This window comes from Gopherus evgoodei, chromosome 2 (assembly GCF_007399415.2).
Source record: "Gopherus evgoodei ecotype Sinaloan lineage chromosome 2, rGopEvg1_v1.p, whole genome shotgun sequence".
Lineage (NCBI taxonomy): Eukaryota > Metazoa > Chordata > Testudines > Testudinidae > Gopherus > Gopherus evgoodei.
Genome location: NC_044323.1, coordinates 65,021,946 through 65,047,604, shown reverse-complemented (window position 1 = coordinate 65,047,604; position 25,659 = coordinate 65,021,946). Strand labels below are relative to the sequence as shown.

Sequence of the window (25,659 nt, the reverse complement as noted above, 5' to 3'; positions counted from 1 at the left end):
GCCTTGTCTGTGCCCACCAGAGGAAACCTTCCCCATCTACTGGGCTGCTGGGTGCTCCAATCGGGGCTCTACAAGCCCCACCGTTTTTACTTAAATCCATTTACAAATCAATGTAATTAAATCAATGCAATTTGTGTGTAGAGGGAGCCGAAGTTTAATACACTCCCCCAAAACTCTGAGTGACTTAAATGAAGCAACTAATTTTGAAACAAGTGAAATGATGTTGGGGGGGCAGGAGAGAGATGTTACAGGAAGAAAAAAGGTTATTTCACAGCCATGGAGAAGTAATTTTAAACAGTGAGTAAGGACTACTGATCATCCACTAGAGGGCAAACCACTCCTATGTTCTCTAACATTAGTGTTAGATGCATCAGAATGCCTAATACCATAGTCCAGTGGTTCCCAAACTTGTTCCGCCACTTGTGCAGGAAATGCCTCTGGTGGGCTAGGCCAGGCTGGTTTGTTTACCTGCCACGTCCACAGGTTTGGCTGATCGCAGCTCCCACGCGGTTCACTGCTCCAGGCCAATGGGAGCTGCTCCCATTGGCCTGGAGCAGCGAACCGCGGACACTGGAAGCAGCGATCAGCTGAACCTGCGGACATGGCAGGTAAACAAACTGTCCCGGCCCGCCAGGGGCTTTCCCCGCACAAGTGGCGGAACAAGTTTGGGAACCACTGCCGTAGTCATAACTAGACCTGTGCAAATAATTGACTGATTTGCTAGCATTTCCAAAAAGTTTCTGTTTCAGGCTGACCTGAACTGAATGTTTTGGGTTTTTTTTTTATATTTGTCAGCTGATTGAAAAATTGGGAAAAAAAATGTTTTCATGTTGAACAAAACATTTTGCTTAAGAAATGATTTTTTTTTTAATTTTGGCCATTTAAAACTGTTTTTTAAGATAAAAGCACAGTGCTCTATTCACAAGAGGCTTAGGCACCTCTGGCATGTACAAAACCAAGGTAGGAATGGCATCTGGGATGTGGGAGAATCAGGTGTGAATCCCTGCCCAGGAGCAGGGGTTTGTACCCAGGTTTCTCCTTTTTCTGGTGAGTGCCCTAACCAACAAACCATTGGCCATGGCTCTCAGTCTTTCCTGTTGAAGCTGTTCCACTTGTGTAAATATGTATCAGACCAGGGACTGGAACCTGGGTGTCCCACCCAGTGGGTCCCCTAACCACCAGGCAGTAAAGATATTCTCTCTCTCCCCCCCCCAATGAATTTCAACAGAAAAGACTGAGAGAGACCCACCCCCAGAACACCCTATAGCCCCATGATAAGAACACTCACCTGGGATGGGAAGGGGGAAAACCTGGATTTCAGTCCTCACTCCAGAGCGGAATTCAAATCTGGGTCTCCCACATCCCACGTGACTGAATGCCCTAACTACAGTGGGGTGGAGGTGGCACCACTACTTTCACCTCCTCCTTGGTGTTGTGAATCTAGCCCGAAAAAAAATGGTTCAGTTAAAATGAACCTCCAATTTGATATTTCATACATTTTTTCCTTTTCTTTGAAATAATTCATCAAAATTGACATGAATTTGTGAAATTTCAATCAACCTGAATGCATTTTTTCATTTAAAAAAAAAAATTAGGACTGAAAAATCTTGTCCAGCAATAGTCATAACCTCTCTCCTTCATATATGACCTTTGCATGAGTTCAAAGAAATTTAACTGTGTGGAAAGCTTGAATGGGTAGTAACAAGCCATTTTGGTGCTAGAGGGACAGAAAGAAATTGTGATAAACATTTTATTAATGATCTTAATTTGAAAAAGTATATGAAATTCTTAACATTTTTCTATTTGAAAAAGAAAAGAAAACTTCCTGCATATTTAGCCTTCAGAGTAAGTGTAAGATTGAGGCTAAACCAATTGTATCTAGCCATAGTTACAGGGATGTGTATCTAAATATAAAACTTATGATGGAACCTTATTGCAAACTTATGTACAGATTCGCTATTTTGCCTCAGTATTACATACTCCACTAAGAGTAATTGTCAAATTCACATTCATCTCTAAATGTTGTGTATGTAGCTAATTGTGATCAAAGCATCATTATGAAGTCCTATATCTGCTTAGACAAGTGGCTAGTCACCTAGTTTTCCACAAAGGTATGGTGACATGAAGCACTGTGCCAACATTCCCGGCTGATGTGGCACTGCCATTCCTCTCAGTCATGATATTTTACTACCAATGTTGCACCCAAATGTTTCTTAAAAAGAAGACTCCAGAATTCGATGTAAAAAGGTCATTTAAAACTATCTGAAGAAGAATCTATTTATCTGTTTAAAAATAAATAAAACAAATGGGTGGTTGATAAACTTTTTCTTGTTTATGAGTTTAGAGAAGCATCTGATCTAGAAGGACTTCCTCCTGGAGACAGAGATCATCTGAGAAGCTTATGAACCTATTGGATTGCAGGCCTGCCAGCAGCTGAAGCCCATTCTGTCAGAGTTATTGCCATTCTGTAAGCATAAGCGGCTAGCATTCTCTGTGGAGCTGTGTCAGCAGCTTATCTGGTTATTGCTTAACCGGTTTCCTTGAAATTATTGCTGTACTATGAAGAAAAGTTTTGAAGGCTGTGATTAACAAGTAGCTCCACCCGGTTGTTGTGGGAACTGTGAATAAAATTCCTACTTGTTGGTGCTTGTAAAGCAAGAATTGGGGTAATCAGTTTAACAGGTAAGAACTCATTTTTAATAGCCTTTATTGTTGTTTTGGGTGAGCTGTTTATATGCTGTGCACTTAAGCCAAGACTAACCAGGAAATGGTGAAATATATCACTGATTCTTTTTAATGCTTTTTATGAATAATGCAGCTGAAGATAAGAATCTCTGCGGTGTGGTTCTGTCTATTAATGAATTTTTGGCTGCTGTGACTGAGTAACTTACTCAACAAAATTTTTTGGCTCCATGTGTGTTTTGATAGTTGCTACTAAGAGGGATTGATTTCACTACTTGCCAAAGGAGTCATGAGTCTTTGTCAAACAAAATGGGAATGCTGTACCATTCTGAAGTATTGTACAGAAACAGATTCCTTTCTTAACTTGTAATGGTTTAAAATAATTCTACTTTGCAAATTTAGCTTCACTACAATTGAGATGCATTTAAAGCTGTTTGACAAAGCAAAGGACTATATGCTAGGAATGTTTTGCAACAGAGGACTTTATAATATATTCTCCCTTTTCCATTGCAATTAATCTACAGTAACATTTGTGTCCATCACATTTACTTAATTTATAACCAAATCCAGGTTTTTTTTAAACCCTGGGCTCCAAAGGTCAATGATGTACAATAGAGAAACCGTTTGAGACTTGTTTAAGAATTAGATTGAGCATCAAGCATAATCTAGTTATCAGGCATACATTGAAACATGACAGTTTGGCTGCCCGCTTGTATTAGTGGTAGTATAGTAACACTTTCCTAGCCTGCCTAGAAGTAAAAAGCAACATAATGTGTATATTTAGTACCCTCAATCTCAGAGTGAAAGGCTTTCAAATTAAATGACAACTCCAATTCTTTAAACTTTGTTTGCTTTTAGTATTTATTGAAAACATGCACTGTTCATATTTGGTTTCTTACTATAACCGCTTTAGTGTATTACATAATTCTGGGGCAAATACAAAGGACTTCCATCAGATAGTCTCAATGCACTCCAAACATTCAGCTTTTCTTTAACTATTTATGTAGGAAGTTTTAACAAGTTTACAAATTCTTGTCATGTAAATATCAGAAACAAAACAATTATTACAACAGTTCTCTTTTATTTAGAGACATTACACAGAAATACAGTAATCGTATCCCTCTATTTAACAGGGTGTTACGATGTTACAGAATGAGTATCATTACAACACCTTTGTTGTTTCCAGTGATTTTATTAAGTTAAGTGAAATCTCTATACACACATACTTAAAAGGCCAGATATGACTATCAGATGCTAATATTAAAAAAAAAAAAGTCAGGCATGTTGCCTTTTTTAATTATTATTTTTATTTTTTTGGCAGATGAATGTACTTTTTCTGAGTACAGAATAAAAGGTAACCAAATATCTAAGTATCTGTCCGCTGTTTTGTGGTACGTAACTGATGTCTTAATTTTTCCATAACTACAGCCGCCCATATTTTTTTGAACCAATAGCCAAGCAGCTACTAGCAGATGAGAGATTAATACTTCATTTCCTTTTGTGTAACCATTTTCACTAGGAAGCCCCAGGAGGATTACCAAAGGATCATTTGGTAATAAAAATCCAACAATTTATGCTTTTGCTTCCAGATTGCATCCCGATATTTTCTCATGGCTGGACGTGTCTAGGGCCGGTGCTACCATTTAGGCAGACTAGGCGGTTGCCTAGGGCACCAGGATTTGGGGGCTTCAAAAAGTGGCACCCTCCATTTTTTTTTTTAAGTGTTTGAGCGGTCGCTGCCCTGGGAGGGAGAGGGAGTCTGAGCTGCCACCGGCAGCCCAGGGATTCCCCTGGGTCAGTGCACCACCGGCAGCCTGGGGGTTCCACCGCGTCAGTGCGCTGCCGGCAGCCTGGGGGTTCCACCGCGCAGTTGCTGCTTCGCTTCTCCCGCCTCCCAGGCTTGCGACACCAATCAGCTGTTTGGCGCTGCAAGCCTGGGAGGAGAATTAGAGCAGGACAGCGTGTTCAGAGAGGACATGGAGCAGAGGTGAGCTAGGGTGGGGAGATAACTGCAAGGCTCCCCGGGCCTGGAGGTGGGGAGCTGCTGCAGGGCTAGGGGGGCGCAAGGTGGAAGTTTCGCCTAGGGCGTGAAACTTCCTTGCACCGGCCTTGGACGTGTCCACCATGTATGCATAAAATCTCCTCTTTCACCACAATTTCTTAAACATTTTTCTGCATTCAATCGCTCTATATTTTTTTAACCTGTCTGATGTGAGGTACCATTGAAACAGTATCTTAAGGAATTTTTCTTTTATTGTACTAGAGGCTGAGGTTGCTGGTCCTCTTTTCCAGATCAATCCCCATTCTTCTAGTGTAATTTTTCGCTCTGCATCCTTTCCCCAGTGTGTGATATATGGCCTTTCTTTCTTTCTTTTTTTGGGGTGGGGGGTTAGGAAAGCTGTCAGCAAAGATTGATATAAATTAGTTACTTTTTTTTGTTTCCTAATTGACCAGATTAGGAAACAAAAAAAATAACTAATTTATATAATGATAGCTTTCTGTATAAAACAGGTTTTCTAGAAAATTGAGATACACAGTGCCTGATTTGAAAGTATTGGTACTAGGGTAGAGTGGGCCAGTTAAAATTATTTTTGATCTCTAAATAAGTTAGAAAAGTTTCTTTACTGAATAGCTGGACAACTGTGTATATTCCATGGGTCTCCCGTCTTCGAAGATCACTGGTTTGTGATTTCAGTTAACATCTGGATTATTTGCAATGGGTGTCATTGGTGAACTAAACATTCAGCTTTAACATGAGGTAGGTAATTTATCTTTACAGATTGGGAAAGAGAGCTAGAGGTAAATGAATTACCTTTTGTCATCCAGAAAGTATGTGATACAGCTTTGAATAGAGCCCATACTGCTGCCTTCTCCTAGTGATGTGCCTGATGGGAGTTTGAATCCTTTTTCGCCTCTGAGAAGTAACTTGGAGATTGCTTTAAAGTATTATAAAACTCCAAAGTTGTGGGTTGAATTATAAACTGAACTGTATAATTTAGAACTCTGCTTGTAAATGAATAGAACAGCATTAAAGCGGTGGTCATAAATTGATTCCAGTGGAACATGTTTCTCCATTTTTCATTGTGCAGTATCCATTCTGAGCAGATTTTTCAGTAGAAGGTTAAATAATGAATATTTATTTACATGATAAACCGAAGGCTTTTGTATCTAGCTATTGTGGCTGGGAAGGTAGTATAAATCTGAAGATTTGTAAATCAGTTTCTTGCAAGAATTCTGTGGTTGCTTTCAGTTATTCACTGAAGAGTGATTTTAGTGTTAATGAAAGCAGCAAAGAGTCCTGTGGCACCTTATAGACTAACAGACGTTTTGGAGCATGAGCTTTCATGGGTGAATACCCACTTAGTCGGATGATGAAAAGTGCTAGACTGACATAGTGGTAGCTCTAATTTGAGACATTGTCCAGCTCAGAAAAATGAGAAGTGAATCAAAGTAAAATATATTTACATTCATCCCAGTTCTATGCCACTTGCCTTCAAGAAACCCCTCTTTAATTCCAAGTGCTATATACCAGTATCTACATTCCTCTACTGCAGTGGTTCCCAAACTTGTTCTGCCGCTTATGCAGGGAAAGCCCCTGGCAGTCCAGGCCGGTTTGTTTACCTGCCGCGTCCGAAGGTTTGGCTGATCACGGCTCCCACTGGCTGTGGTTCGCTGCTCCAGGCCAATGGGAGCTGCTGGAAGCGGCGTGGGCCGAGGGATGTACTGGCCCCCACTTCTAGGAGCTTTCCCTGCACCAGCGGTGGAACAAGTTTAGGAACCACTGCTCTACTGTATCCAGTTCAAATCACGACACCTTACCCAGATTTCTCTCCTGACCTCTCCCTTATTTTTTTTCTTTGCCCATGCCTGACTTTGTGAGACTCCTTTGACATTTATGCTGTACAACTGGAACACCCTTGTGTGCCAAATTCTCATTTTCTGCTTCCTTACAGAATTTCTAAAGATACACCTATTCCACTCTGTCAATAATGAAATTGCCATTCTCTCTATATATACAATAATAAGTAGAACCGCCTTGTGGTTTTAAGAAGTGGAATAGGGACGCTGTTACTTGTTTGACATAGCTCTCCTATACATTACAGAGCACCATGCACCCTTTTAGCACTTAATGTATGTTATTCTTAGCTTCAGACATAACGGTGTAGAACTTCTGTCATCAAGAAGAAAGACCTATGTAGGGCAACTGCATCAGTTTCCTACATTGTGGTTTACTTTCCAGCAAGGACTCCAAAGCAGCAATAGCGTTTCAAGGAAGGCACCTGCACTTCATTGAATAGCCACAGCAAAGGAACTGAAAGGCACTCCTGAAAGTCAATTAATTGATCCTCCTAAAATGCTGACCTAGTGCCACCATTGCTGAGATTTAAAAACTGAAGTCCTCTTTATTCCGAGAACGTGAATAGCAGCAAAGCAAGCATCTCAACCCTGTTTTACAGAGACCACTTCTGTGGTTGAGAAGGAGCACTTAAGTTGAAAATATTGGGGACAATTTTTCAAAAAAGCCTTATTGAGCTGAGGGTGATGTCAAATCAGAGTGAAGGGAAGAATAATGGATTAGCTTTCCTTTCCTCATAAACCTGCCTGCCTCCCTCAGTAGAAATAAAGAATAAGGAGAAAGAGGGGGCCGAAGAGGCAGAAAATAACTGTAGAATTGACTTTTCTGCACTGCTTTAAAATCCTAGATGTAGTTTGTGGGATTGGAATGGTAGGTGGGGAGGTTGATTCCATAGATCCACTGCTGGGGGAAAAAAGTGTTAAAATTCCTAGGGTAAGATTCTGCCACTCGGTCATAGTGAGTAGCACCTCGCTCTGCAAACAGCTCCTTGCAGTCAGTCAGCAGGACTGCACGTCTAGTAATGCAGCAGCGGTACTATGCATTGTAAAGGTGGCAAAATCTTGGTCCTTAGTTGGGAAGTATATTTAGAGCCAAAAGGAAAACCTTTATAGTTCAATTAAATTAAAAGTACAAAATTTACTTGTCACTTTTTTATCCTAAGGTGAGAAAACTGACATTGATCATGGGAAAACTGACTTTCTTGCCACTTTCTGATGTGGCTTCTCTGGAAGCAGCTCGTCCATCCTGACAGATGGAGGATGCTTACTCTTTTTCTCCTGTTTTTCCTAAACCCTGTTTTCTCCTCCTCCTCCATCTTCATTCACTGTATTTCACATTGCAATGACATGACTTCATTCTTCTAAATGTGTGGCTTCTTGTTGCAAACCAGGAGGATACACTATTATACACAATTATTTTAAGCAATTATGTAGCTTAATATACATTTTTTCAGATTCTTTTTACATTTATTATGTTAGAAAATGGTACATGATGAATTTCTTTGATTAAGTTGTAATTTGTGTAAACTTTATTTGGATGGAAATTCAAATTCAATCAAAAATGCACAAACAGAATTCAAATATTTATTAATAAATGTACCTTAAATATGCTGCATACATATACTTTTTTTTCTTATCAAAATGTTTTTTAAAAACTGATGTATTAAAATAAGGAAAGTATGATCTGTAGTTAATGAATTGAACGGCAGGAGCTCGAGGGCTGGAAGCAGCCCATGGGCTGTAGTTTGCCCACCTCTGAGCTATAATATTAACATATGCTATCCTAGTTCCCCTAAAGATGCCAACATTGTTAATTACTTCACTGCTGCACCCCTCAGTGGAAAAAATGTAATAAGCTTCTTGAGTTCTTCAGCACCCTTTTGCAATAGACTAGAAAATGTGTGGCAGTTTCATTTAAATTTAAGGTTTTTTTTTGTTTCGTTTTTTTTGAAAATGAATGAAATATGCCTTGGAACTCCAGTCTTGGCCCTTGTGCTTAGCACTGTACAAGTACAGAACTCCCTCCACAGATGCCTTGAAAGTCCCATCTCTCTTTTCCCCAGCCCCTCAAACCACCAAAGGAGTAGCATGGGCTACTGTACTGATTTTTTTTTTTTAATTAAATAACGCTACCACACTTTCCAGTTTGCTGCTCCAAAGGTACTGCAGAATTTAGGACTAGCTATCCATGGAATACACTGGCTTGGCTGTATTGCACCATACAAAGTTGAATCAGTAGGGTTTGAAGAGTGAAATTGCATCCTGCATGGTCACCCCGCTTGCCTTTTCACTCCTTTCCATTCCCCAAGACTGGTCTTGCCGAATAACATTGTCTTCATCGTTAAATCCATAAAAGGAAATAACTCATAATGCTAGGAGGTGTATTCACTAAATGGTTGACTGACTTCATGTAGGTGTAAGTGGTGTGTTTTTCACATTATTGTGAAAGTGTAAAGTTTAACACCTTACTTTCAGTTCCATCTTTTCAATTTGCCTCACATTCTAAGCTTTACAATATAGTCTTGTTGCTACTGAACTACATAACTGGGCTGTTCTTGCACATTGCTAAGAAGTGAAAAAGTTTAAGGAACCATCTACCGACCTGTTTCTTGTACCACTTGCATCATGTGCTACATTGCTGAACTGTGAGTGGCTCAAAAAGCACTTAGTTTTGTTTCTATTAAGCACTGTGATCACAATCAATCCATAATAAGCCACTTAATAATTATGAGGAAGAATGGCTGTATTTTAGCAGCTATAGAGGAACAACAACTACAAATACAAAGTGAAACAGGAACTGGGCATTACCAGTAAGATACTTGGATGCATTAAAACCATGTATTACTGTTGCGTCCTTTCTAAAGAGACACTTAATTTCAACAGAAATGGGCAGACCCTGGGGCGTAACTCAGCTGCACAAGGCACTGGTAATGGAGAGTGGTGTGTGTGTGCTCATGCAAATCTGGTTTAAAGCTCAGTTTTGCACCCTTCTGAATCCTTCTGCTGTTCTGTACAGGGCCGCTCTGACTTACTGTACTTTGGCAGCAACAGTCTTAAGGGGCTGAAGATGCAGCAGAGGATGATGATGGAAGGACACCTTGGTGTGTGCGTGTGTGTCTGTGTTCAGGGATAAGAGGCCCCAAGAGCCCCTCCATCTATTGTATGCCACAAAAGGATCATCATTACATTGGGGTGATCTTCCTTTGTCTGGTTAAGATAGCTTTGAGACTGGATTATACTTGCAGTGAATTGCAAAGTGACTGCTCTGCTTTGAAGAATTTGGCCTAAAATAAATTTGTTCTATCAAAGTAGTTCAACATACTTCTAGATGAATTTGTCACTGAAAAGCTAATCTTTTTACTGAACACTTTTTAATTTTCTTAAACACATTTGAAAAGAACATCAGTTTATAAAGAGTTGGAATTAGGCTAGTTACTTAAACATCAGTGTGAACTGTTACCTCATCTTTATTTTTGACATTACGAGCTTTCTACAATGATATTAAAGTAGCTGAATTGAATCCCGGAAACTACTTGTCTCATGTATTCTATTGTCCCAAGGTAGCACTTACTGAGACTCATCTGTCTAAAACAGCTTGCCGGTTGTTGATATAAATCCACATCACATGCATGCAAATAGTTAAAAGATAACGACAAAGGTCTCGTGTGGAGATGGCAAGGTCCTGGTATATTGCTTTTTATAGTGTTGCAATAGGCTAGGGTTACCAGCTTTCTAATTGCTGGTAACTGGGATTCCTGAAGCCCTACACCCTGTCCTGCCTCTTCCTCAGGCCCCGCCTCTGCTCCGCCTCTTCCCCCCAAGGCCTTGCTCCTCCCCTCCTCTCCTGCCCCCCGTCATCTTGCATGTAGGAGGTAGCCCTGGCTGAGCAGGGGCTGGTGCGGGTTAATGACCTGGCATCTCCCCATGCCCTGTGGTAACTGAGCTTTTTGTTCAGGTACTATTTAGGGTTGCTAGGTCCCCAAAACCGGACACCTGGCAACCCTAAAAAGCACCCAAACACAGATGCCAAAAACCAGACCTGTCTGGGTAAAACCTGGACAGGTGGCAACCCTACAATAGACTAGCAGTGGCTTGCTAAATGGGACTGATAGGGTGTATAGACCCCACACTGGTGAAGTGGATGCCAAGATGCGTGGGGACTAGCAGAGCTAGTCCCACCCCTCCAGACCTGTCAGTCATGTGGGACAAGTCCTTTAAAAGGGAGGAAAGTCCAGTCAGCTGGGGGGAAAGGGGCAGGAGTGCCTTCCTGGGGAGACTCCTGGAGCCCAGAGTTGGGAGCCCTTCACCCACACCCTACAGAGCAGTGGTCCCCAACCTTTTTGGCTGGCGGGTGCCAGCTGAAGGACCACTGCAGTGGTGGAGCACCCGCCGAAATGCTGCCAAATTTTGGCGGCATTTCGGTGGCAATGCCTCTCGATGACATCCTTGTCGACGGCAAGCGGCGTCATCGAGAGGTGTCGACAAATGTCGTCATCGGGAGGTGTCCCCGCCAAAATGCCGATGCGGCATTTCGGCGGGTGCTCTCCCGGGGGCCAGGACACGGGCGCATTCAGATGCCCCTGCGGGCACCATGGCATCCGTGGGCACTGCGTTGTGGACCCCTGCTAGAGAGAGTGCAGAGAACTCCCAGGGTAAGCTAGAGAGATTTGTGATGGCCTACAAGGATGGGGCAGCAGGGGGCAGTCAGGGGTAGGGGTTCTGGGGGCATTCAGGGGACAGAGAGAAGGGGTAGTTGGATGGGGCAGGGGTCCTGGGGGGCAGTCAGGAATGAGAGGAGGGGTTGGATGGGGTGGCAGGGGTCCAGGGGCAGTGAGGGGATAAGGAGAAGGGGTGTGTGGATCGGGCAGAGGTCTAAGAGAGGCAGTCAGGGAACAGGGGTTGGATGGGGCAGGAGTCCGGAGGGAGAGGCAGATAGAAAGTGGGGGCTGGGCCATGACCTCCTCCCCTAACCAGCCCTCCATACAATTTACAAAACCCGATGTGGCCCTCAGGCCAAAAAGTCTGCCCGCCCTGATCTATGAATTTATTTCACATTGGGAAAATTTGAAGTGTGCTTAAATGTTCTTAAATTCTGAGGACTTTCTTTGTGTTATGATTAGTGGGGCTTTTTTATTGGTATCTGCCTTGCAGGAAGGTCACAAGAACATTGAAGTACATGTACTTAAAACAAATATATTACAGTCTTTAAATGAATGACTTAAAATAGTGAAGAAAAATTTGAATTGAAGCAGCTATAAAGATCCAAGCAAATGCCTGTTTTCTTCTGCAATGATTTTCTCCAGGGCTAAAACTGGAAAGAAGGGTAAGAGGAAACATTCTCAGGTCATTCTGTTCTTAGCAGAGATGTGTGTGACAGTAAAGATTCACTTGTCATAAATCTCCAGTACAAGATGTGGAAGTAGAAAGAACTGACAGGAATTTGTAGGGGATCTTAATGCATGACAGTCTCTGTTAGCAAGAGTTAGGCTAACTGTAATCCTAATAACGCGAGATTTGTAGAAGCGAGGATTGTGTGAGGCAAGTGGAAATGAACTGTGTGAGAAGTTGTTTTGACCTTGTGTAGATAATATGTAGATAATACGATATGTAGACTGGCGTCTCTTTAGAAGAAAAACAAGATATCAGGATGACCTATGTATAAACAAAATGCAGCTGTTGCTTATTATTGTCTGTAACAAAAGTATAAATGCTTGCTGTAATTGTTTACCTGTTGAGAGACCTGTCCGGGACTGGGGCGACTCTGTGTCGTAGTGCACTCTCTCCCTGCTGTAGCTGCTAAACAGAATAAAGTATCTATCTGACTCTGCTGCACCCAAACAAAAAATGAGAACTGAGTTTTTCTCTGACAGAGAAAATCAGTTTAGAGCTAGGGCACATAAATGCTCCAACTTCTTTTACATTAGAGAACTGTGCTGTTGCTGCGTGATCTCTGAACACAACTGGAATGACCATTGATTTACTTTGGTCTCTTAAGCCTTGTCTATATTTACAGAGGGCCTGTGCAAGGAAGCAGTATCTCTTGCTATTTTAATCTGCTGCTTCTAACATGGCTCCAGCCCCCATGGGGAAGGGGCCCTAAGTGTAACAGCTTGTGTGAATGTTTATATCTTTACATGTATATTAACTTTTCAGTAAAACAGCGACAGAGGTCTGAAATGTTTGCACTTCCTTATGGTTTGTTTCTTCTGTGATGTCTCTGTGAAGGAACACTGCTTTTAATTCCAAGGGATATTGGAGGCTAAAGGAGGGGTAACCTATTGTAATGGGGCTCCTGAGGTACACTACATGCTTGTAAGAGGGTTGCTGCCTCTGCTTAATCTTTTTAGCTGTACCACTGCCTCGGTTTCCCCTTTGTATATAACAGCATGCCACAAATCTTAGTAACATATAAGATCTTCCTTCTGGGTCTTCAAATGCCATTCAAAATGGCCCCCACCCTTTACACAGCAGGTTTTCTCAAGTCTTTCTCCTAAGTCCTGGGGCCCATCCCTTAATGCGAGAGTTCCAGGCAGCTGATTCACTGCTCAGCTACAAGGGTTCACACTGTCTTCAGGCTGTCCCTGGCTTGCTTACCAGCTTCTTGCCCCAGCCCTGTTTGTGTGCACTTTGTTTACTGGATCCTCAGTGAGCTCATGCAGCTCTTTTTCCTCTTTTTGTCACAGGGATTTAGTCCTTGGCCCAGCCTCTCTTCAGCTATTTCCTGGGCTCTGCCATGAGGGAAGTAACAGCTCGTCTCCAAGCTTCCCCAGAGAGAGGCTTTCAAGCAGCCCCTGCTTCTCACACAGGCCTTCTCCCAGATTGGGTGACTGGGCTTGACTTTTATTGTCTGCCTTGCTTATGTGATCCCAGGACACTCCAGTTAGTCCTGGTGGACTACATCCCTCAGAATTCCCAGCTGTGCTGGGTCATACCTGCACTTCCAGGACCTAGTGCCCTGGTACAGTGCTGTACAAATAAAATCTCCAAATCCTCAGTGTGTAGGCTTGACAACTACAAATACACTATAAAAATAACAGTTGAAAACTCTTTCTCTTACCTATGACTTGCTCCCTTCCCCTCCAATGACTGATGTCAGAACCACCACAAGGAAGTATTAGAATGAATAATTTATGTCACTGCGGCGCCTGGAGGTCCAGATCAGGGATTGTGCTTGGCACCTTGCACACATAAGAAAAAGATGGTCTATACACCAAAGAGCTTAAGTATTTAAATATTCTGCTTTCTGTGTTGGTGTTTTGTTTCGTGTTTTTGTGGTTTTTGTACTTGCAACCATTGAAGGAGAAACAATATTGAACGCTGCATTTAAGACTTGTAAATAGGTTGTTTTTAAAATGCAAAAAAATCACTTTTTTAACTCTGAGTGGATGTGGGTGTGGGTCTGAGCCAATGTTCCAGAGGGAAACATCTCCAAAGTTCAAAATACTGAAGAGCAAAACTTGTACTCTGTAGTGTGGGCCGCTCTTTGGTTTAAGAATAATATTACTGATGTCAGATCTCGCCTCTTAAGAATATTTGTGACAGCTTTATAGTTTCCCCTCAGTAGTGCAAGTTGTCTGCTTTGTGCTTGTAAAACAGCAGCAACTCTCTATATTTGTGCTTTATTGCTGTGGAAGTGAGGACAACTTAAAGAAGTGAAAGTGCTTTGTTCTGCAGTAGATATTAGATAATGGGTGCCTAGAGGATTCCTAATATGTGTTAAGATGGGGATAAAACTATATGACATGACAAACCATTAAGCAAAACAAAGTGATTGCAGCAGCAAATTCCTTTTTGTGTCTGACTTGTGGTACGCTGTCTTTTCTAGGGGGATTAAATGACAAAATGTGGAATGTGACTATTCTGCTGACTTTGGTGAGCCTGAGTGTGACCTTCGAGCTAGGTCATGCTCGTAAACAATGGAGTGTCTTTCGCAACATGTTTAAAAGGATCCGCTGTTCCACACCATCAAGAGGAGACCCGGGGAGCCACTCTTCCTTACCCCTTATATTGAAAGTGGGAGACTTGAGGAAGGTAAGAAGATATTTACAAGTTACCTGCCTAGAAAAACGACCTCTTTCTAAATTTTCGTAGGACCTTACTAACTTGCACTAATGACTGGGAACAGCTGTTCATTACAGAAGCTTGGAAGCTATAGGGTATGTCTACACAAAGTCAAATAAACCTGTGGCTGGCCCAGGTCAGCTGATTCGGGCTCCGGGGATGAAAAATGGCTGTGTAGATGTTTGAGCTTGGGCTGGCGCCTGAGCTCTGTGAGGATGGAGGGTCCCAGAGCTCGAGATACAGCCTCAGCCTGAATTTCTATACAGCAAATTTTAGTCCAGCAGCCTGAGCCCAAGTCAGCTGACCTGAGTCAGCTGGAGCTGTGCTGCGGAGCTTTTATCCCCATGTAGACATTGAACAACAAGGAGATTGTGCAGCATAATGAACTGTTCACTTGGCAAGTGCAGATTTAGTTAGCTGTGATGCTACATAAAGCACTACTAAACATAATGTAAAATAATCTTTTAAAAGAATTGAGGTGTTAGAAACTTGAGGCCTACCTATAGCCCTCTGCTGTGGACGTGCCTTGAGAAGTACAGAGACAGAAGAATAAGAATTTTGATGAGTAAAATCTCACTGTTAAAGTGCGATCTCATTTTAACACCTCTACAATTGTTCACTTAAATTGGTGCAAACATGTGGCAAATGACATGGATATAGGAGCTGACTAAGATGGTTCAGATGTTGCGTCTCATACAAGAGAAGTTGCATCCTAGAGAGGGTCTGATTGAGAGAAACTCCATTGCTCTTCTTGTATTTGTTTTACTTGTTGCTTTTTGTAAGGGGATCAGTGTTCTTCCCTTTCAGATAGAGCCCTGACTGCCATACATGTGTGTTTGTAGTAATTGTAGAATTGAAATATATATATGTAAATTCTAAGTTAGGCCCATCTCTAGACATGGCACACAGAATCTGAACCATCCCAGCCTTTGGGAAATTTCAGTTTGGAGCTTTGCATCTTAGAATCCCACTAATATACTTAATGCTGAGGGAGAGGCAGGCATTTCTGTATTCAGACTGTGAAAATTCCGAGAACCACAAGTTGCCTCTCATTCACAACTGAGGTCTTCAGCGTGATGAATTCCCATTCCAGATCCCATGGAGAAAGGATAGGCTCCAGGAAGCATGACTGCTTGAGGGATAGTATTTACTATGAGTGGCAAGAGGGTAGTGGGCCCTCCCTGTTCTCTTCTCTGGTCAGTAAGGGATCTGCATGTCCCTAGGTTTATTCCTTGTAATGACAGAAATGTTAACCTGAATACTCCTCTCTTTCTTTGTTTCAATCTTTTTTGTCTCTCTCTAGGAAGGCAGTTAAGTTTGGTTGGGCCTCTCCAAGGAGTAAATGTGAAGAGTTACTCTGGCTATCTCACAGTGAACAAGACTCACAACAGCAATCTCTTCTTCTGGTTCTTCCCTGCTGAGGTAAATGTATTATTGAGATGAAATACTCCTGTGCCATTTAATCCCCCCTCCCCCCCCCCCCGATGGCATTGCTTAGTGTATTTACAACAGAAAGCTGACTACAGAATAGCAGTACTTTACCTTGAAAGCTAAGCATAACACAAACCAAACACAAGCATCTATTTAATAAGGGTGAACATCTATTTAATGGTAGCCAGACAACACAATACATTCCTCTTGAAAGGATTGCCTGTACTTTACTTCCTTCTTTTCCCTAGCCACAACATTCTAGGTGACTGCAGCTTGGCTTGAAATGGCTGTAGGGTGATTTGAGAAGTCTAACATTGATCTCAGATCAGTTTGTGTGTGTGTGTGTGTGTGTGTGTGTGTGTGTGTGTGTGTGTGTGTGTGTGTGTGTGTGTGTGTGTGTGTGTGTGTGTGTGTGTGTGAGAGAGAGAGACAAACTTGTGCAAACTTGCTGTAATGTAGGGAAGCTGCGTCTAGAGGGGTTTTCTTAAGCAACTTTTTATAGAAACAGGCAACAGTGAGAATTAAATGGTTATCATTTTCATTATTGCAAATTCATTTCCTGTATCTTTACTCACACTCTCTTCCTTGTCCTGGATCTCACTAGCCTTCTTATTTGTAACCTTCTGCCTCTTCCTTCTTATGTTTCCTGTATAGATTGAACTTTTGTCAATCTGTTCCTTAGCTGAGAATTATCCCAAGCTCTAATTATGTCCATTTCATCATGTATAGGATAGAAAGCTTGTCATTGTAACTGTGTTCTCTTAAAAATAAATCTTGGATGACTTAAAAAAAAAAAACGGGGAAAATCAGTGTTCAGTTTCTAATCTTGGTGTTCAGTATTGTTCTAACTATTAGATTGCAGGGGAATTCATTTAATATTCTGAAATTACTAGAGAATGTAGGGGAAGCTGTATTGAAATATAGTATTGAACCTTAGAGAGCTGATATTTTCCAGACTGTTAGCAAAATGAATGTGTTGTGAGGAGGTATGATGTGTGCAATCTCCAACAGGTGTATATGGTTTATTTAATTAAAAAAAACCCCAAAGCCCTAAAATCAACTAGCCCAACTGATGTGCTGTAGCAGCTTGTATAATGGTATTTTAAATTATGCCCCTATCTAAAGGGGGAAGTGGCTTTGAGACATATGGCAAGGTGATAGCCCCAAGATTATTTCAGTGTCTCAGAGCATGGATCTGTGATAGTTAGTAGGGGGAGGGATAGCTCAGTGGTTTGAGCATTGGCCTACTACACCCACAGTTGGGAGTTCAATCCTTGAGGGGCCCACTTAGGGATCTGGGGCAAAAATCAGTACTTGGTCCTGCTAGTGAAAGCGGGGGGCTGGACTCAATGACCTTCCAAGGTCCCTTCCAGTTCTAGGAGATAGTATATCTCCAAATATTATTATTATTAGTGGTGGTTGTAGGAATTTGACTGACTGATTTCAAAAAGTTTGCTTATTCACACTTTTTTGTAACTGTTGAAAAGAAGTTAGTGTCAACAACTACTTAGAACTTTCCATTTTAGATAGCTATTTATTTGTCTAATTACTAGGCTCCATGTGTTGATGTAACTAACTAGTCTGACTCTTGCATACTATGTTTGCCCTTGTGCACTTTGGCTGTTTTGCTCTAGCTGCCCGGGTGTTATATAGCTGGGTCTTCACAAAATAATATCTAGCTGTTTTGACTTTTTCAGGTGGCTGATCAGACATCTGGTCTCTGTCTCAAGAATTTATGTAAATAAAACTTCCTTAGAGCTATACTCCTTAGGTACAGGGGTGCCAAGTAGTGTATGTTAAGATCTTTTCTGTCCTCCAGAAAGCATTGTTAAAAGGGTGAGGTATCAGAGGATTGTCCTGTTGAAACAAGGAAAACATTCTGCTACAGGGGATGTAGAGGAACTGAGGAAAGGATTCATAGAATAGCTGACTTTACTAAAGTTAGGAAAAGTGGTATCTAAATGCTTTGCCTTACATATTTTATCAACTTCGCTTTTCAGGATGTAACCTGTTCTCTTCCCATCCCCAAATTCAAAATCTTCAGGAAACTATTCTTCCTTTGGAATTTCCCTTGCTCTTATCTTTCCCCACCCTGTACTTAATTTAATTTCTTGCTGTGCCAACCAATAGTCCCTGTTCTGTTGTTGAACCTCACTAAGACTTAAGCACCTGCCACTTTTATTCACCTCTTAGGTATTTAGTGAGCAGTTAAATGGGCCAGTTATGCCAACACCTCTAAAATGCCTAATATTCCGCTGTGAAGGAGTAATAGTATATGAAGTGTGGAAATAACATTATCTCTCAAAATTACTAAACAGTCATTCAAGTCTTGTAAGGCTTCTCATCACTGACAAGAGAAATCTCTTTCCTAAAGAGGTAGCACAGAATGTGGCTGAAAAAAGCAAAAAAGTTCATTCTTGGATCAGCAGCTGATAACATAAGGGGTATTTGGTCTAATGCAAGTTAGTTAATCTTAAATTGGCAAATTTTGCTTTTTTTTTTTTTTTTGACATATGATTCTTCAAAAGGATGTGGGGGGAGGTGCAAAGAGACTCTGGAATAGAATGGGCTGCACCTCTGCAAAAGAAAGTTCCAACATATATTATTGCACGATCAACACTCACCCACTGGGTGAAATCCTGACCCAGTTGGAGATAATAGGATTTTTGATATGGTCTTTAGTGGGGCCAAGATTTCGCCCAAAGTCGTCAGGGAAACCAGCTTTCCCCATACTCTGATTTTAGAGGCATTGTCCAGTTATGCAAACCAGGGGCCAAATCCTCAGATGATGTACATATGAAATGCTCCATTGACTGCAATGGCATGAAGACAGTTTACAGCAGCTGAGGACTGGGCCTGGATGTCTATAAAATGGGGCATTAAAAAGCTCTGAAAATAATTATCAATGAGTACTCAAAATATTTGACAGAAAGACAGTTCTGTATAATACAAGAAAAATGGCTTGTGAGTCATTGGAATAGATTGCCTAGGGAAATTGTGGAATCTCCATCGCTGGAGATATTTAAGAGTAGGTTAGATAAATGTCTATCAGGGATGGTCTTGACAGTATTTGGTCCTGCCATGAGGGCAGGGGACTGGACTCTATGACCTCTCGAGGTCCCTTCCAGTCCTAGAGTCTATGAGTCTATGAGTCTAAGCCCCTGTGAGGAGGAATTTCAGAAAATAGTACAAATAATGAAATCTCAGATCAGTGAACTTAAATGGAGATAAAGTTGAGGCCATCAGGCCAACAAGTCCCATTGCATCATGTTTTTTAAGCCTTTATTGGTATGCGTTAACTTCGGAATATTTTAGGGAAAAAGAACTTTGCTCTGTGAATAACAATAGACAACTTCTAAGAAGAATGGGCTCTAACAATATTAACTTGTAAAATGGCTTTAAATCTACTAATCCTGGGTGCAGTTGTGACAGCCCCACTGTTCTGTATTCAATACTCTTGTTAAATAACCTGCCATATTCCTGATCTTCCTACTTGGATAGCATTATTTATACAGAACTGACTCAAGAAGGACTCTGTAACAGAGGGTTGCTACTTAAGACTGGAGAAACCAGTTAACAGTTCTTTGTATCTGTTACACAAAAGAAGCAAATTAGTGCTGCAGGGTGAAAAAAGAATGTACTCAGTAGTTTTTTTAAAACTGTCTATAGTTAAATTTTTTTTTTTTTTTTTTTTGATTTCAGCAAATTTAAAAAATAGCCTGTAGGGGGCACCAGAAGAATTCAGTGAACAGCTACCACAGAAGTCCAATTGAATATACACTTATTAATATTATCAGTAGCTGTCCTTAAATTTATGTTTTTTCTGTTGGTAAAAGACACTTTATTAATGTATTTGGCATTTCACAGTGTGTTTCTAGGTTCTACTGTCCTTCTTGATAAAGAAATGGTAGACTTACGCACCTTTGAATATTTTTTGCCCTAGGTCCCATTTTCCAAAGAGGCACTTTTGAAGTCAGCAGGACTTAGGCTCCTAGGTTTAAGTCACTTTTGAAAATGGGATTTAGGCACTTTTGAAAAATTTGTTCTTAATTCTGGAGTTCTAGTGAAATCAAGAAAACTTTTTCAGAAATCCTATTCCTATTAAATTGAGATGGGCTACTGTAAACCATTCAAAAACACAGAAGGGGGAGTGGGACCTTATGATGCCTTCTGTTTTGAAAGATTTTGCATAAAAGGAAAAAAAAATTAAAACCCCAGTGAAAAAAGCTTAAACATTTTCTTGCAGTACTCTGAGCCCAAATATTCTGCTATTGTGAATAAAACGAAATCAGCTAGGAACAGTTAAGTGAAATTAACAATGAGCATTTTTCAGTTCCCATCACCTGCTGCTCTGTGCATACCACTGACTACTGTTTTCTTATTGTTATCTTGTACTCTCTTTGTCTTGATCTGTTGTCTTATACTTGAATTTTAAGCCCTTTGAGGCAGGGACTGACTTTTTGTTGTGTTTGTACACTGGGGCCGTGATCCATGAATAGAGCCGTAGGTAGGATTGCAGTGCAAATCGTAAATAATCGTAACGACTCTCAATTCTCTCTCCCACAACTCCATGTTTTTCTGCAACCCACTATATCCTGGCTACTTATCAAGTCTATGTTTCTTCCATCTGCTCCCAACATAAGTCCCAATCATTCTTTACTTCTGGAATGGGAGACTTTGAAACTTGCTTCTACCTCTTCTCTATTTCTGAAGCTTGCCCTGTCTGGCTTTCTGTAGCAGTAGCTATTTTTGGAGCAAGCATCCCCCATAGACAAATCGTACATACAATAATGAAACGTCAGAGAGATTTGTAAGACCCTCAGGGCATGTCAATATTGCACCTGAGAGGTGTGATTCCCAGCCCGGGTAGACAGACTCGTGCTAGCTTAGCTGTAGCTAGCCTGCTAAAAATAGCAGTGTGAACACTGTGACATTGATGGTGGCTTGCACTAGCCACCTGAGTCATGCTTGCCCAACACCTTGGATTTGAGCTTGGGTGGCTAGCCCAAGATGCCACCAGTGCTGTTACATCCACACTACTCTATTCTCCCTTTGCTAGCATGAGCTGAGCTAGTGTGAGTCTGTATACATGCATGGGGAATCAAATCTTCCCAGCTGCAGCGTAGACAGACCCTTAAAGATTCTAAAAGGCTAAATATGATTCTTGTCAATGAAGGTAACAAATAATGTGTATTTCATTTCACATAGGACAAGTCTATATTACTGCACTGCATAGATGCAGCTGTACCAATGTGGTGTGTCTGGTGAAGATGAATTATGCTGATGGGAGAGCACTAAGTTACATTGACTTAAGCGGTAGTGTAGATCAGCCCATAGTATAATGGCGTCTATTTCGTTTGTCTCTTCTTTAAACAGGTGCAGCCAGAGGATGCCCCGGTCCTTCTTTGGCTCCAAGGTGGACCAGGAGGATCATCAATGTTTGGGCTTTTTGTTGAACATGGCCCATATGTTGTCGACAGGAATCTCAGATGTAAGCATTGTTTGTGTTCTGTGAATTCTTGAAGAGTCTTTTCTTTCTATTACTTAGGCTTGATCTATGCTTAAAACTTAAATCGGTATGGCTATCTGGTCAAGGGTGTGAAAAAACTACAACCCTGACTGACAAAGATATGCTAACAAAACCCACAGTGTAGATGCAGCTGTGCTAACAGAAGAATGCTTCTGTCAGCGTAATTAACATCATTTGGGGTGGTGGTGTTCCAAAACTGGTAGAACAAATTACTTCTGTTGGTGTATACTGTGTCTACGCTAGGGGGCTTTGCCAGCATACCTACGCCAGCATAGGCTCTATAGTGTAGACATAGCCTTCGCTTTATGCCTTGCAGTGAAGAGTTTTAACATATTTATAGGCATGGAATTATTTTATTTTTTCTGTATTCTGATTGCTGTGCATGTTTGACCTGGAGCAATTTTTAATTTGTCCTTTTGAAGCAATTTGAAAACTGTTTGGTTTATCTTCCGATACTATTTGTTTTGTACCTATTTTGGAATGTATTTTATTTCAACACAGGAAGCTAACTAAAGATTTAAGAAACATTAAGAATATATATATTTTTAAATGTGTGACTTTCTGGTCATCTTGTTACCAAAATAAGCCTTCTCTTTTCATTCAGCATGAAAATAACCATAATTTTGTGAAAAGAGAGGGAAGTAGAACTGAACTCTTTTTTTTTTTTTAAAGGAAATGGCATAGATTTCAGCATGATACGCGAAGAGTTGCATTGAGCTTAACTCCTGAACATATAAAAGTAATGGGAATATATGCAATTGTCTTTCTTTGGAAGGATGAGGGTAGAAAATGGTTACATTTCAAAAATGCTGGTTCACATAGGCCCTTATCAAGCAACACACTTGCATGGTCCTGTTGAAACCAACGGAGCTAAGTGTGTATTTTGCTGGATCAGGGACAGAAAATGCAGAAGACCTGTATGCTTTGGAAATCTGATTGATCTAGTGAGATTCAGACTTGTAACAGGATTTGATTGGATTAAGAACATCCTTTCTTGCAGTACTTCCTTGATTCTCCCAGATGGGCAGAAGCATATGAAACTGTTTAAAAAAAAAAAAGTGGGTTACTTTAATTACTTAAAAATTGGAATGTCCTACTATTATAGGCTTTGAAATACAGGAGATTTGCAGCATGGCAGTGATGGGTTTTTACCCCACAACGTTAATATTTGGCCTTTTCTGATGTTTGAATAACTCTCTTTCACCCCCATCATTAATGGAACATTAATACTACTTATTGTTCCCCAGTCAATTTTAATGCTATATCGTGTATGGAATGTGTAAGAACTTCGTATTAGGAATATGAAATTGGAAAAGTAACTTGTATTCTGAGCAAAAAAAAATTTGTTTTAAGAAAAATACTTATTTTCACATTTATGTAAAGTTAATGTATATAGTATGAACTTTGGTGTTTTAAAACCTGTAAAAGGATTCATGGTATTTGTCACTTTAATCCAAATTTAACCCACTTAGTAGGTAGACTTCCTTGTAGCTGACCCCCAATGGGAATTACTGGTCATATTTGGCTACTGCTGTGCTATAAAGCTGGATTTCCAGTTGGCATTAAACAATAATAGTTTATAGGTGAAAAAGGCTAGCCAAATTTGGCTAGGTTAAACTAGTGTATTTATGCAAAGGCTCACATCAGTCGTATGGCTTGAGTGCTTCTCAAGTCAGCAGTCCCACAATCTGTTCTGTGAATCAGTGTAGCTCATAATGAACAACCACCTTATGAAAGTTCTACAGCTTCTTGTTCCTACATTATCCTGAAACCCACAGAATACTTATACTCAATGTGAAATTATCTACAAAAAGTACATTAAAATAACATTATTAAGGTTGAAAAGTCAAACACTCAGAAGTTAGGAAATGCTAGAACTAAGGAGGCCTCTGCAACCTTATTTAGGTTCCTTTGTGCTTATGCACTGTGGTGCTGTCTTTAATTACATGATCATGTGTTCCTCGCCCCAGGACCCCTGCTTTATTCAGTGCACATGATGAAGAGTGTTCACTTAATGAGCAGTTATTAAAATTTTTGTTTTATTCTCATCGGTCCATGTGTGGCCCTGTGCCAGATATATAGCACCCTATTAAACCTTGCTCTGAAAACAGAATTATTAATTTCTTCATGGGCTTTTCTATAATGCTTATCAGTATAGTAACTAAGTGCTTTCCAGACATAGATTAATCTATCTTTGCAACACTCCTGTGAAATGAGGGGGCAGGGGTGCTGGAACAATTTGTACAGTGGTGCTACTGAGAGCCATTGAACCAAACTGTAAACACTATGTATGATGGAAACCACTTTGAGCCAGATGGTGCTGTAGTTCCAGCACCTATGTGAGGGGGTGATATTATCCGCATTGTAGGCCTGGTCTATGCTACATGGTTAGGTCAATGTAAGACAACTTACATCAGCCTAATTATGTCAGTGTACACATTACAGCCTTGTCCCGCCATACTACACTGACATAATAACTCCACCTCCATGAGAGGTATAGCGCTTATGTCAGTGTTATTAGGGCCAGAGCTTGTCTGTGTAGACACTGCGTTACTTACATCAGCTGTTGGCTATCTTGTTAGTTTCATGGCTCCAATTGACAAGAAGGCTGGGCAGCTGGAGCCCAGCTGCCCCTTGGTTCCCCACTCCCAGCCAGGCTGCTGCCTATATGCTCCCTGCTCAGGGAGCTTAGAAGCCCAGGTGGCTGCCGGCTGGGAGCGGGGAGCGCAGGGGGGCATCTGGGCTCCTGGCAGGGAGCAGTGCAGAGCTGAGAAGCCCTTGCTCTCAGCCCCCCACACTGCCCTTCTTCAGTTGGTGGAAGTGCTCCTGGTGTGGACTCACACCATCAACAGAAGGAGGGTAGTGTGTAGATCAGCTGCTACAGTAGTTACTGCATTGACTGTAATCTGACGTACCCTAGAACCGTAGACATGACCGTAGTCTCCTTCCCCGGGATCCTGATCCAGTGTCCATCTCCCCTTTTCCAGCTCCTTGGCCAGGTCTTCCCCCTGTCCCTCTTCCTAGTTTCTTCTTCTCAGTCTCTTTACCAAGCCCATCCTAGTTCTCTCTGCCATGCTCCAGCTCCTTGTAAGATCTGTCTCTTCCCCTTAAGCCAACTGGCTCCCAGCTTCCTCCTCCTTTGCCCCCTGCATCTTCCAGTCCCAGACTACTTGGCCCTCAGTTTCTCTCTCCCACTCCAGTCCCAGTTTTACCAGACTCCTTTTCCCAGTCTCTGTCTTTCCCTTCTCCTGTTTTGTTTTGTTTTTTTGCCCCCTCCACATGAGCCTCCTCCTCGCTGCTGGGGTACCAGCTGGGAGGTCACCAAGAACACAGGAGAGACAGGCTCCATGCTCTCAGTTCCAGTACCTGGTCCAGAGCAGCCGCTAAAGTGAAAGTCCAGCTTCACCCCTGTATTCCTGTGCTGAAGCATGCTCAGTTGCTCTGTGGGGATGGTACATGTGCAATCTGGTCAGCTCTAGGAGCTGTGAGAGCTTTGAGCATGTCTGCTAAAATCTACTGAGCATGTGTGAGCTGTGGTGTGTGTGTTCTTTTTTTTTTTTTTTTTTTAAAAGGCAAATTTTCACAGAGATGACAAAAGGCACATCCCTGACACACTCGCCACTTCCTGCCATATTTCAAGTTCCCATTCCAAAGCACACGGGTGCTGGAGCTAGTCACAAAATTCGGACAACTTATTCTTTTTAACATGTATTAACAAAACTATATATTTTTCCTACCCTCATTATCAGAAACAACTGAATCAGTTTTATCTGAAACTTTAGACCAAGTTGTTGTTTTTTTTAATCGATTTTTTTCTGTCATCGGCCCCAGGCAGACACAGAGCATGAAAATTTCAGCCAGAATGGTTATTCTGGCAAAGTTATAAGCAACAGAAAACATGGACTTATAATCAGGACATGTCAGGCAACCTTAATAATAGGTGGTGCTACCAGCCCCATCTATAATATAGAATATACTGGCAAAATACAGTAACTTGTTTAGTTTTTTCACAGACATATTAATATCAAGTATTATGGCTGTTTCCAACCTGTGCCATTTAAATGAGTTATAGGAACATGTTTATCTTTATCTGGGATGGA

General features: G+C 41.3%; 1 protein-coding gene across 1 annotated transcript in view; it reads left to right on the top strand.

The window, feature by feature from the left end:
* Positions 1-11,111: 11,111 nt before the first annotated feature.
* The window catches only part of CPVL (carboxypeptidase vitellogenic like), a 98,971-nt gene continuing 84,423 nt past the window's right edge, over positions 11,112-25,659 (top strand). The window contains exons 1-4 of the mRNA XM_030549382.1: positions 11,112-11,189; positions 14,484-14,568; positions 15,902-16,020; positions 21,406-21,520. Of these exons, the coding sequence (XP_030405242.1) occupies positions 11,112-11,189; positions 14,484-14,568; positions 15,902-16,020; positions 21,406-21,520 (397 nt within the window). The remainder of the gene's footprint in view (positions 11,190-14,483; positions 14,569-15,901; positions 16,021-21,405; positions 21,521-25,659) is intronic.